This window comes from Ctenopharyngodon idella, chromosome 13 (genome assembly GCF_019924925.1).
Source record: "Ctenopharyngodon idella isolate HZGC_01 chromosome 13, HZGC01, whole genome shotgun sequence".
Taxonomy (NCBI): Eukaryota; Metazoa; Chordata; class Actinopteri; order Cypriniformes; family Xenocyprididae; genus Ctenopharyngodon; species Ctenopharyngodon idella.
The window spans coordinates 4,295,168-4,309,608 of NC_067232.1; the positions used below are offsets into that span (position 1 = coordinate 4,295,168).

General features: G+C 38.3%; 1 protein-coding gene across 1 annotated transcript in view; it reads left to right on the forward strand.

Moving 5' to 3' along the window:
• Positions 1-14,441, forward strand: part of cdh23 (cadherin-related 23) — a 271,367-nt gene that overhangs the window by 189,247 nt on the left and 67,679 nt on the right. Inside the window, 7 exon segments of the mRNA XM_051916257.1 lie at positions 893-1,130; positions 4,730-4,835; positions 5,131-5,258; positions 7,184-7,256; positions 8,382-8,498; positions 11,020-11,132; positions 11,364-11,471. Of these exon segments, the coding sequence (XP_051772217.1) occupies positions 893-1,130; positions 4,730-4,835; positions 5,131-5,258; positions 7,184-7,256; positions 8,382-8,498; positions 11,020-11,132; positions 11,364-11,471 (883 nt within the window).

Sequence of the window (14,441 nt, forward strand, 5' to 3'; positions counted from 1 at the left end):
TTGTCGAGATAGTTGAGAATGCGAACACCCTGTTCTCTCATGGGAACAAGGGCTCCCTCCACGAGCTTCGTGAAGACGCGGGGAGACAGGGCCAGCCCGAAGGGTAGGACTCTGTACTGATATGCTCGACCTTCGAACGCGAAGCGCAGGAATGGCCTGTGACGCGGAAGAATCGAAACATGAAAGCACGCGTCCTTCAGGTCGATCGCTGCAAACCAATCCTGGGGACGGATGCACTCGAAAATGCGTTTCTGGGGGAAGGAGTGGTGCGGTCACCATCTCCTGAAGGGCAGTCCCCTCCATCTCCGGGTCGCCCGTCCTAGGGCCTCTTGGACTTGGCCTTGCCGCCCTTCTTCTTGGGGGCGGGCAGGACGGGCTGGGCACCCTGACCACGACCGGCTCCACGGCGCCGCTTGGATGACGGCTGCTGCTGGGGCGCGGGAGCGGGGGCGGCCGCGGGAGGGCGAGCAGCTGATGCATATGATTGCATGCCAATGTGCATTGGCTCGTTGTAGTTACACTCGAAGTAGATTGGCCTCTCTAGTGAGATTCCTATTCGTCGGTCTGTCCGACGTACGTCGAACGTGACCGACTGAGTGGGAACTTAAGTTAAAGTTAAAATGAAAGTTGAAAATATATAAAAAAAACTAATTTAAAATATTAGTAAATAATATAATAGTGTGTACTGTAAATAATACTAAAATAACACTTACACTGTGCAAAGTATACTTACTGTGTACTGCTAGAATATGAGTAGAATGGTAGTATGCTATTCTAGACATAGGCTTTGCATGATCCAACACTATCAAAGTTCTCATTACCTAATTTGTCTAAACTTTTCTTGCAATTATTAATTAATTAATGGTGACTCATTTCCATGTATTAACCCCAGGTTCTCAATGGATGCTGAGACGGGTTGGGTGACTCTGCGAGACCGGCTGGATTATGAGCTCATGAGGCGCTTTACTCTAACGATATTGGCTCGTGATGGAGGAGGGGAGGAGACTACGGGACGTCTCCGCATTAACGTGATGGATGTAAACGACAATGCTCCAATCTTCCAGAAGGAGGCGTATACAGGTTCGCTCATGGAGAACGAACAGGCTCTACAGCAGGTCGTCCGAGCCCGGGTGAGAAACGTAAAGAGATGTGGAGCTTTGAAAGACAGGCAGAAGAGAAACTAGAAAGAGGAAACGCTGTTCACAACACATTTTAATTTTGTAACTGATGTTTTACTGAGTAAAACTGAGTAAAACAAAACATTTAATGATAGAAAATGTAGGGCGGGGTTTGATTTTATCCTTCAGGTACTGATTGGATGATGAAAAGTGAATACTGTGTCCCTGAATAGATGGGAAGGGTTGAAAATGTCAGCTGAATGAGAGTTTTTTTCAGAGAAAAACATGAACCATTCTGATGTGAGCCCTGTTCTGATGTGTAATTGTGGGTCAGTCAGTCTGTTAGTGTTCAGTATGTCTGTGTTAGTGTTTAATTCTCTTCGCGTGTGGACATTGCAGCACTAATTTCAGCTGTCTGCTCTAATCTGTGTTGTGATTGACAGTTTGATGGCAGGTGCTGCACTTATCTGGCCAGCAGGTGGCGGTGTGTTTATGCATGTCTGCCAGTTCACATTGTTTTTATAATCTTCTAACATCTTCAATACAGAAAAGTGATGTCAGGAGGGGATATTTACACAGTGAGTGCTTTTAGTGACACTTCAGGTTCTAATAAACAATCAAAATATGAGGAGCATGTTATATTGGGAAGAAGAATACACTAAACTTGGTTAAGGTATTAAAATGACAAAATTATTTGGCAAGAAATGCAAACTTCAGCATATAATTAAATATGGGTTTTATTGTATTATGCAAAAAAGGCATAGGAAAACAAAAAAGCTTACAGGAATTAAAGCATACATTGATTACAATGTAATCAGTTATTAATATTTTGTTTGTTCTCCCTTGTTTACAGCAGCCAATCTCCTGGGCATTGATTCACTAAACTTTGCATGTGTTGCAATTAACTTCTTTCCAGTCCTTCAAAACAAAAAAAAATTCTTCCCAAAGTTGAGCTAATCATCGACTAATGTTCAACATGTTTGCTCTTAAACATTTGTTTTGGAATTATCTATTTTTGGAGTTTACACCGAGAAAAAAAAATAAAAAAATACTGTTTTATAAGAGAAGTCACAGACAATCGCACAACAGGTATGATTCAGTTTACGGTACTTCTCAATCATTTCTGTGGTATCTGCAAACAGTGATTGACTGTCCCACAACTCTGAACGAAATTCAGTGACATCAAGGCTGTAAAGTGATTGGTTATCAAGGCACACATGATTCAAGTTAGCCGTTAGGCTTTTTTCAGTGGTAGAGCCATGGACCCTCATATCTCCCAATAATAAGACCATCTCTGCTCCAAGACCAGAAATACATGGGTCAGATAAGGGAGGCATACAAAATTTGTACTGTTGGTGTGCCTTCAGGAACAGGGTTGGGAAACACTGATCTATGCAGACAGAATTCAATTCTCTACAGAAGACAATAGTGTCATTATATTCAGCTCAATTCAGTTCAGTGTTGATTCTGTTTAGTTCAATGACTGTGTAAAGTTCATTAATTATGAAATGAGTTCAATTCAGCAATAAGCATCTCTACAGAAGACAACAGTGTTGTTATCAGTGTTGGGGGGTAACGCATTACAAGTAATATACTTTTTTTCTTACAAAAAATAAACAAACAAACAGCCCAGCCCAGATGAAAAAAAGTAACGCAAAGTAACATAACATTACTTTCCATAAAAAGTAACTACAGTATCTCACAAAAGTGAGTACACCCCTCACATTTCAGCAACCATTTTTGTATATCTTCTCAAGGGACAATACTATAGAAATGAAACTTGGATATATTTTAGAGTAGTCAATGTGCTGCTTGTATAGCAGTATAGATTTACTGTCCTCTGAAAATAACTTAACATAAAGCCATTATTGTCAAAATAGCTGGCAACAAAAGTGAGTACACCCTAAGTGATAACAGTTGTATGTTGTTTAACCATGCAAAGCCACATGTCCTATTCATCATGTTCATGTTTTTGTCTGCTTGACAGGACCATACAAATATGTGGATCTTGTATTAGAGCAGTTCAAATTTGGTGCTTTGAGTACAATTCTCTGATACTGATCACTGGATGTTCAACATGGCACCTCATGGCAAAGAACCCTCTGAGGATTTGAGAATTAGAATTGTTGCTCTCCACAAAGATGGCCTAGGCTATAAGAAGAATGGTAACACCATGAAACTGAGTTACAGCACAGTGGCCAGAGTCATAGAGAGAGGTTTTCCAAGATGGGTTCCACTCAGAACAGGCCAAAGAAGTTGAATCAAAGAAGTTGAGTCCTCGTGCTGTGCGTCAGGTGCAGAAGCTGGTTTCAAAAAACAGACGCATGAGTGCTGCCAGCATTGCTTTAGAGGTTGCAGAAGCGGAAGGTCAGCTTGTCAGTGCTCAGACCATACGCCGCACACTGCAACAAGTTGGTTTGCATGGCCGTCGTCCCAGAAGAAAGCCTCTTCTGAAGCTGGCTCACAAGAAAGCCTGCAAACAGTTTGCTGAAGACAACCTGTCCAAGAGCATGAATTACTGGAACCATGTCCTGTGGTCTGATGAGACTAAGATAAACTTGTTTGGCTCAGATGGTGTCCAGCATGTGTGGCGACGCCCTGGTGAGGAGTACCAAGAAAATTGTGTCTTGCCTACAGTCAAGCATGGTGGTGGTAGCATCATGGTCTGGGGCTGCATGAGTGCTGCTGGTACTGGGGAGCTCTGCTTCATTGAGGGAAACATGGATTCCAACATGTACTGTGACATTCTGAAGCAGAACATGATGCCCTCCCTTCAGAAAATGGGCTGAACGGCATGATAATGACCCCAAACACACCGCCAAGATGACAGCTGCCTTGCTGAGGAAGCTGAAGTTTTTATTCTCATCACTTAGTGTCAGTGCAGTCAAATCAATAATATTACTGAATATTAAGTGTCCCCAACTAAGCAAACTAAATGCAACTGTGGCTAGGAATCCAAACTCCATCTGGTGACAGAAATGGAGAAAAAACCTGGGAAGAACAGGCTCAGTCGGGGGGCCAGTTCTTCTCTGGCACAGTCAACAAGCATGGTGGAAATTATTCCAAGCTGCCTCACAAGTCAGATTGTGGATTAATATCATTCAGAATATTTTATCCAGCTGTCTGATTACTATAATACTATAAATTATATTTTTATGTTTTCAGTTTTCATTTTAATTTTAGTTTAATTTGTCATAATTGTGTGCTTTTCTATATTTCTATTTACTGTTTAGCTTTAATTAATTTTTATTTCAGTTGTTTCTGTAGTTTTAGCTGGCAAGGCAACATTTCTAATTTTCATCAACATTTCTCATCAAATATTTTTATTTTAATTCACCTTTATTTCAATTAATGAAATAGATTTTTAATAATTTTTAGTTTTAGTTAACAATAACAAAACTGCTTTGGCACTATAAATACATTGTACTGTTTGCTTGAGTGACACATGTCAGATTCTGACCCAACCAGTGGCATAAGTTTGGGGGTGGGGCTACCTGCTTTTGCAGACAGTGACAGATGGGGCGTTAGAAGTGTTTGGGAAACTTGTTTGGAAGTAGTCATTATAGTGAGGATATAATGAATTTCTGCATCTCTCTTTGTGTTGTTCTCAGGCGACGGACGAGGACTCTCCTCCCAATAACATCCTGACCTACTCCATCATCTACGCCTCTCAGTTCAGATCATATTTCAGCATCAGTGTGGTGGAGGGCTATGCAGGTCTGTGTTCAAATCAAAGTCAGCTAATAATAAGATTTCACTGCTTGTTCAGGCTGTTGACGGGTTACATTAGGCTCTCGCCATCGCTCTGTGCGTTAGCGGGGAATCGGATTTGGGTTTAACACCTTAAAGCGTGAAAATGCCTTTAGAGAAGGCTTTGTGACCTCTGGTGTTTCATAAACGGATTATAGATGCCTGTCTAGTATGTATGTGCTGATGTATTTGTTTTTCTGTTTTTATATTTATTTTATTTGAATGTCATGACCCCTGTTTGTTTGTTTGTTTGTTTGTTTAGTCATCAACGTGAATCGTCCTCTGGATTATGAGCAGGTTCCTGCTGGATTGATCTTTCTGACTCTGATGGCCAGAGACGGAGGGAACCCGTCCCTCAACAGCACTGTTCCAGTCACCATAGAGCTGTTTGTGAGTACTACACCCACCTTCCCAGTGAGCAGAACATTCTGGAGGGAATGTCCAATATACCTACACCATGAAAGAGGGCAATCCTGTGGTATGATTTGAGGAAAAATTGTCAGTTACATTACTGTTCGAAAGGTTGGGGTCAGTAAGAGGTTTTTTTAGAGAAATGAATACTTTTATACAGCAAGAATGCATTAAATTGATCAAAAAATGACAGTAAAGACTGTTAAAATCAGAAATGTGACACTTTTAATTTTATGAAAGCACTTACATTAATTCTTCTGTTTAATTATTTGAGCTTATAAAATGGTTAGTTCCTGTCCTTAATTCTGATTGGTCAATAGCTGTGTTTTATTCACGATAAAACACGGCTATGACCACTTCACCCTATGGTTCTGTGTATCACTACACAACACCCTTAGCAACTACTCTTAGCAACGTAAACTGTATGTTCTCAATTGATATTGTTCATTGAAGCTTACTGTATTATGTAGAAAAGTATTGTGAGTATCGAGTGAGCGAGTTTATAACCTGCATTTAGATTTAGCATTTTCCTTCAGGTCAGTCCTATGTTCATAAAAAATCTGTTTAAATATCCGATTTATTATCTTGTCCTTTTAACAGTTAAGGGGTTTTCCCATGACTGACGGCGCTAGTCAAAGCATTTGTCAGTTGCATCTTGTTCCGTGTTCACAACAGTTCAGTCTTTTCAATGTAAAAGTCTTCGTTACTGACTGACAGACTCACAAAGACAGTCTTTGCCGCCATCTAATGGCGTAATAATGTAACTTCTGTTGCTGTTCGTGGTCAGGGACTATTTTTTCCGGCAGAAGGAAGGCTTTTAGTGAAAGTTTACTTAATGAAAGTTGCATTGATACATATTTCTGGCTTTAATATTTGTATTGTGTGGTAACCGTTTTATAAAAGCAATAAGGTACTCGAGGCTAGTGCTTTATCATGAATAAGTCACGGCTGAAGGGATTCCGCTTCGCGTCGTGCCTAACATCATCCTTCAGCCATGACTTATTCACGATACAGCACAGCCTCTTGTACCTCATTGCTTACTTGTATCTTATTACTTACTTGTATATTATTTGAGCTGTGAAGTTGTTTTGTCAGTTATACAGTGGTTTTATGATTTATGTTACGTTGTCATGGCAACAAACTTGTAAAATTAGATATAAATTTTACGCAAAAATTATGTTAACTCGCATATTGTTTACATCTTGTGGCTATTGAAACCATTAATAGTTTAGTGTTTACAGATTGCCCTCAATCACTTTCACTCAAAGTGACTCTGATAATTCTCAGTAATTCTGATTTTTTTTTTTTAAAAAAGGAGGGATAAGTTGAAATTAACGTTACACCACAGGTGTTGCGATTAAGCTTAACTTGTAACCCAGAATAATACTTTACCTTTATCCTAGAATCTGTTGAAAATGAAGATTAAAGAACCGTCATTTCAGATTTAAGCTCCTCACACACAAAAAGACACAGTATGTTGTATGCGATTGTTCTGAATTCATTGGTTTCCTCTGAGGTTCATTGGCTAGGATGGTTAATCCACGGATAATTTCTCTCTGACATTTCTCTGCTCTTTTATTATGATTCTGATTAGACACATTTCATCTGAAAAACAGCAGGGGTTTGACACATCCATGTCCGTGTGTGTGTGTGTGTGTGTGTGTGTGTGTGTGTGTTTTATTACTGAACGTTGAGCGTTGAAGTGGTAAAACAGTGTATGTGTCTGATATTGAATAATTTCCCATCGCCACAGCCTGTGAGTTTCCATTAGATCCCAAAAGCACTCCATCAATATATTTAATTACAACCAAGAGCATTTTTTCCCTGTGGAAAATTAATGAGTTAATATTTAAAGACTTTTTAGATACCAAAAGCACTGATTTCCTCCCTCCTTCCCTCCGCAGGATGAGAACGACAACCCACCTGAGTTCAGCCTCCCGTCTTATATCATCAACATACCGGAGAATATCGTTGCAGGTACGTTTACAATTATATTATCAAAAAATTGAAGGATTTATCAACATGTAGCACATGTACAGTGCTCAAAACCTCATGACATCATAACTAGATTCCTGTCAGTGATGATTTACAACGTTCAGCCAGCTGTGCACTAGTTCTGTTCCATGCTAATATAATGTTTTGTGTGAAAAAGTGCTGTTTTCCCAGACATAGGACACAGGCTTATGGTAGTTTTGTTTCAGCTCTGACCACCCAAACACAAAACCAAAGATGATTATTTGATTTTATTTGATTTATTTTTGAAATCTCCCACTATTTGTCAATTATGTTGTCATTATGATATGTGCTTATTGGTCTTTTCTTTCTTGCATCTATTTAAGCATCTATACAGTGCAACAGTGGGGTTCCTGAAGTAAAAACCAAATGCATTTTGTCCATAGAAACATTGATTTTTAAAAACTATTGAATGGAATAGCAGTTTGTTTGGTCATAAAAGACACTAAATACATATGTATATGTATATGTGTGTGTTATGTGTTGATTCTCATGCACACCACACAGAAAACAAGCTGCATGACATGCACTGGTGTTTGCTTCAGGAAATGCAAATTTAGTCTATTCTGCTATCTGTGTGCTGCATCATTTTGGATGCATTACAAAACTCCAAGATATTTGGTTCTGTCTTGGCTCTTATAATTCATTTTATTTTCTTTCTTTTTCCTTGTATATTATTGTGTTTTAATTGACCAAGAAGGTTGTGTGCAGAGGGAAAAGACACAGAGATGTTCATAGTTCTCATGCATTTATTCACTAAACGCCTTTATTCCACACAATAGACTCGCCTCCAATCATCAAAGGGAAATTACATTTGCTCTGCCCAGTGTATGTGTGTGTGTGTGTGTGTCGCGGGTACTGAATGCACTTCACTAAACTGACTGAAGTCCATAACCCTGTCTCCATCAATGCACACATTAACCACTTCCTGTCTGAAGACCATGCCTCAGACTTTGCTTGTCTATCACCTAATGTTATGTTTTTCTCTTCATACAGTTGTCTGTCTCTCACAATCATTATCTGATGGTTTGTTTACATCCTCTTTTCTCTTTTGACTGTTTCTGCTTTCTCTCTCTCTCTCTCTGTTAGGAGCAACGGTGTTGTTTGTGAACGCTACAGATCTGGACGCCTCTCGAGAATTTGGACAGACCTCGCTCATCTATTCGCTGCAGGGCAGCTCACAGTTCAGACTCAACACGCGTTCAGGTGGGCAACTTCACAAATGTTCACACCTGCCCTTTAAACCTTATTTTGTGTTTGGGGTCTCACAGACACTAAAGGCCCTGGTATACTTCAAGCAAACTGTTGTGATATCATTTCGAACACAATCAGGCCAAAACGAAGTTCATTTAGTGTTTGATTCGGGAGTTTGAAACAGCTTGCCACTGTAAAGCTGCTTGATTTTAAACAATCTGTTGCATAAGCAAGGAATAATTGACGACGGGCCATTGAACGCAAAGCCATTACACCTCGTGTGTGCATTATTTTCTAAGAATTCAATGGCCTGGAGTCAATTATTCCGCTTATACTACGGTTACCACACCTCAAGACACTGTTTCAATGGTGTATTTCAAGATATTTGTCAGGATTTTGACCCTAAAAACACTCTTGCTCTTTCGTACGCATCTCATCCCAAGCCTCCGTTGCTAATTCCAAAATGTCATTTCAGAACTAGTAACGAAGGCTTGAGCCTTGATAGCAGAATAATACTGTTGATACAGTTATTAACACACTTGAGAGAGAAAGAGAGAGAGAGAGAATGAACATATGTGAATTAGCCTACCTGAGTGTCTGTGCTTCTCTCACGGCAGCACTGTATCTACTAATAGCGAAACGAAACTATAAGTTTATCTTCCTCAAGAATCGCACAGTTATTACCTCGCTGGTGAGTCATTTTACTGATTAATTTGTCAGAGCAGCACTGACAAAACATTTCTGTGCAAGTGTGTGTCCGTACTATACAGTACATGTGTACATTTGAAAGAGAGAGAGAGAGAGCGAGAAAGTATGTGCTTTCAGGACACAATAAAACATATTTTGGGGCAAAAACCATGACACTAATTTGTCATTTTCATCCTATAGTTTACTATATTACTATATTTATGTATCATTGTGGGTTTTGTTTCTTTTGCGGTTGTAGGCTGTATAGACCTTTTGAAATAACTAGAAAGTGCTATATAAATAAATGTGACGTGACTGGAGTGCCGAATTGCTGAACTCGTGCAAATATCCACATTCCTATGAGCAGATGCTTACTGAACTACTGTTTTCTCACTGCTGTCATTTTTGTTGTGTTTATTTTGCTATTGAGAGCAAAGTGCGCAGCACTTAGATGAAAATTTACATATTCATCTAAACACCGCTCTCAACAGTGTGGGTGGTGTCAGGATGTTCGCTAACATAGTATACCGCTCACGTATTTTGAACTTTTTTTTTTTTACCCCTAAGCGAAGAACAAAAAGAAATTTCGCTGTGAGCATATCAGGGCCTTAAATCCCTTTTAAAATATTATTATTAGCTTTTAAAATATCAAATAACCGTCAATAATCATGCCCGCTTGGCCAACAAGTGTTAGTTGCCCTGTTTGTCGTTTTTAAATTTTATTTTTGTTTTTTATATTTATTATAAAATGTAACTTTTAGTTATTTATATTTTCAGAAATACTTTGTGAATTTTCAATATTACATAAAATTATTTTTTAATTTCTACAATTAATTTTCTTAAAAATGCACAAATCCCTTCAAAAGAAGTCAAAACAAAAACTATATACAGTATTTTATAAAGCACATTTTAATGATTTTTCCCTGCCATTTTTACATGGCGTAATGCTGCTAAACACAATTTGCATGAAGATGTTACATATGTTAATATAGCCAGCTGTTAGAGCACTTTCTGTTAAGATTGTTATTGAACAGTATATTGACAACGCATAAAAAAGTATTGTCATTCTTTCTCATTTATTATAGTTATAGTAATTATTATACATTTCCATATCACTTATATATCACAAAATAACTTTGAAAAAGTCCTGCAAAATTACAAAAAATAATGTTTTCAACAGGTTTCAAATGCTTCAGGTAGCACTGTCTTAAAATGATTCCATCATGTTATGTGTGGGCCACTCAAACAGAGTTGTGATACTATCTGTCTCTAAACAGATAAAAACAACAATATTACTATGTACATTATCATCACAACAGTTTCAGTGTTCTGAAATCTTGAATCTGTCTTGAGTCTCATCCAGCTGTGTCTGAGCTGCACACACACATATATATATATATATATATATACATATATATATATGTGTGTGTGTGTGTATGTGTGTGTGTGTGTGTGTGTGTGCGTTTGTGTGTGTGTGTGTGTGTGTGTGGTCCTGGTAAACCTTACGTTATAGGGACAAAATGTCCCCACAAAGATGGAAATATCCGAAATCCTTGTCCTTGTGGGGACATTTTTTGATCTCCATGAGGAAAACAGCTTATAAATCATACTAAGTGATGTTTTCTGAAAATGTAAAATCCAGAAAGTTTTCTGTGATGGGTAGGTTTAGGGTTAGGGTTAGGGGATAGAATATACAGTTTGTACATTGAAAATTCACAAAGTATTTCTGGAAATATAAATAACTAAAATCACTTTGTCTATGGAAATCACTTTGTCTATGGAATGTCCCCATAAAACATGGAAACCCAACGTGTGTGTGTGTGTGTGTGTGTGTGTGTGTGTGTAGGAGAGATCACAACTACAGCTCTTCTGGATCGAGAGATGAAGTCTGAGTATATTCTGATTGTAAGAGCCGTAGATGGTGGGGTGGGGCCACAACAGAAAACTGGCATCGCTACGGTAATTGCTGACACTTTGATCTACCTCAGACAGACAGCTTTACCTATAAATAAAACTGCTTTATATTACGTAACAGAAAAATTGTTTACTAGGTCTATTCTTAATAATTTAATTATTTATTAAAATGGATGTCTGTTATGAATTGCTGTTTATTTTAAAAGCAAAGTCACTTGAAGCCATGCATTATATTGATTTTAAAGTGTTTAAAAGCATGCATATATTTCTCTGCAGGTGAACATCACTATACTGGACATAAATGATAATGCCCCCCTATGGCGGGATGAGCCATATCAAGCAAACGTTGTTGAGATGAGTCCCATCGATACCGACGTCATTACTGTGAGTGCACTGATCTGACCTTTAACCTCTGAACTGACCTTTTCACCTCAAACTGTCCAGACCTTTTTTTAAAGATGTAATATTTCCCCAGAAAATGTTTTTGACAGCTTTGTGTGAAAAACAGACCGAACTTTAAAACATTTTTCACTGTTAAATTTCCCCCTCTTGTGCAGGGAGAAATTCTCTATTCAGCATATTTAAATTTGTCCAAACCTGACATGGCACGCCGTTTTTTTTTTTTTTTTTTTTTTTTTTAGTAAGCTACTTTAAAAACAAAAACAAAAAAAACAAACAAAAAAAAAAAAAAAATATATATATATATATATATATATATATATATATATATATATGTTATTAACGAGAGAGTGAAAAAACAACTTATTTTTTTAATGGTGCGTAGTTCCCCTTTTAGGAGCTAGACAGACATGGTCTGGTTAGACGCCAAAAAGTCTACAATGCCATCATATTCCGCCATCTGTATAGATAAGATGTAAACCTAGATAAGAGGTTTACTTCTAAGGTCAGCAGGTAAACATATTTAGTGCTATTGATTTTATGAGTGATAATGTCTTATAGTTTCTCTCTGAGTCAAATCCCCCTGTACCCAGAGGAGCAAGTTTCCATCTCCTCTCCGTCTGGAGAAAACCGCTCTGTCCCTGCCTTTGATCGGCTGGAGTTTTGCAGCTGAATTCAAAGTGGGCTCTCACCTCAGTGTCCTTGAAACATTTTATAGAGCTCCTATATGCTCCTATTATTCTATTGCTTGAAGTATGTAAAAGTCCCATCTTAAGGGGTTTTTCCTCCTCTGGTGAATGAATAAATTATTTCATATGTTAATGTCAGTCATGCCATCTTTCAGTCTCAGATGGCACTCCCAGCGACAAATCAGAAGCGACTAGAGGTTTCCAACATCTCAAACTCAGATATGATGGACTAGCTTTAATGTATTTTCACGAGTCAGGGTTATCAAGGTTATCAGTCCACCAGGAAACAACATCTTGTTTACCAGGTTCCCAGACTGTTACAATGAGCTCATTTAAAGGTGAAGTGTGTTATTTATGTGCCACTAGTAGTGTAACTCATCCTGTTGGATTAGTGTTGTTATGTCTGGCTCTGGAACCTAAAGGGTTCTGTATAAAACCTTAAAGGGTTCTTTCAGCGTTTCATATATAGAACCTTTTAGGGGTTCCCATCATGGGATAATTTTATGGATTTAGTTTTAATAAGTTCTCTTTTAATTCATGTTTTATTTTGATTCAATTTAATGAATTAAACAGCTCGTAAACATAATTTATCACTAGAAATTTTTTTTAACTCGTGACAGTATTATGCAATAATTTAAGACATTTCTCCTTATATACATAGAACCTCATAAAGATTCATTCCTTTATTTAAAATTAAGTCAAGAACCCTAGGGTTCTACATAGAAACCCGTTGAAACTTTTTTCTAGGAGTGTACAAACAAATTACACACTTCACTTTACACTTCACAGGAAGAACTAGTCATTTGGATTTGCCAAAGTTTACTAGTTTCATGGCATAAGATCTTTTTAAAGATGTTTAAGGTTTTTGTTTGAGGCAATTAGAAAGTCATTAGGAAATGCATTTCTGAAAAGCTGCTTTGCAATAGAATGTATTGTAAAAAGCACTTGAAATACTTAGCAGATTACAGATTATTCTGGGCAAGAATCGCCTACTTAGACAGGAAGAGAACCATCTGACCGTTATCTGAAGGATACACATGCTTTTTCTGAAATAGATTTTACTGCAATAATAGAATGAAAATGTCATTAAACATAGTAGAAATGTGAATAGACATTACACATTGGACATTCAAGACACTCCAAAAATAAAAAGTAGTAAAATGATTCCACACAGATGTAACTAAAAGAAGATGATGAACAGAATATACAGTTCTGCTTGTGGATATTTAGTTACTTCTAAGTGTCTCAAACAGAACTCTAAATATCTCTGAAAAATTTATTTCAGAGCTGCCTTAATACTTTGTGGCATAGATTCAAGATGCTAGAATCATTCCTCAGAGATTTTGGATTTTGACATGATAGCATTACTCAGTTGCTGCAGATTTGTCGGCTGCACATCCATGATGCGAATCCCCGGTTCCACCACATCCCAAAGGTGCTCGATTGGATTGAGATCTGGTGACTGTGCAGGCCATTTGAGTATAGTGAACTCGCTGTCATGTCCAAGAAACCAGTTTGAGATGATCTGAGCTTTGTGACATGGCACTTTATCCTGCTTGGAAGTAGCCATCAGAGGATAAGAACACTGTGCTCATAAAGGGATGGACATGGTCAACAGCAATACTCAGGTAGGCTGTAGCCTTGAAACTATACTCAATTTGGCGGCCCAAAGTGTGCCAAGAAAATATCTCCCACACCATTACACCACCATCCTGAACCGCTGATACAAGGCTGGATGACTTATTTTGTTTATGCCAAATTCTGACCCTACCATCTGAATGTCACAGCAGAAATCAAGACTGATCAGACCAGGCAACGTTTTTCCAATCTTCCATTGTTCGATTTTCTTATCTGACAAGAGTGGAACCTGGTGTGGTCTTCTGCTGCTGTAGCACATCTGCTTCAAGGTTGGATGTGTTGTGTGTTCAGAGATGCTCTTCTGCAGACCTCAGTTTGACTTACTATTGCCTTTCTATCAGCTTGAACCAGTCTGGCCATTCTCCTCTGACCTCTGGCATCAACAAAGCATTATGCCCACAAAACTGCTGCTCACTGGATATTTTCTCTTTTTTGGACCATTCTCTGTAAACCCTAGAGATGGTTGTTTGTTGAAATTCCAAGTAGATCAGCAGTTTCTGAAATACTCAGACCAGCCCGTCTGCCACCAACAACCATGCCACATTTAAAGTCACTTAAAGCACCTTTCTTCCCTATTCTTATGCTTAGTTTGAACTTCAGCAGATCGTCTTGACCATGTCCACATGCC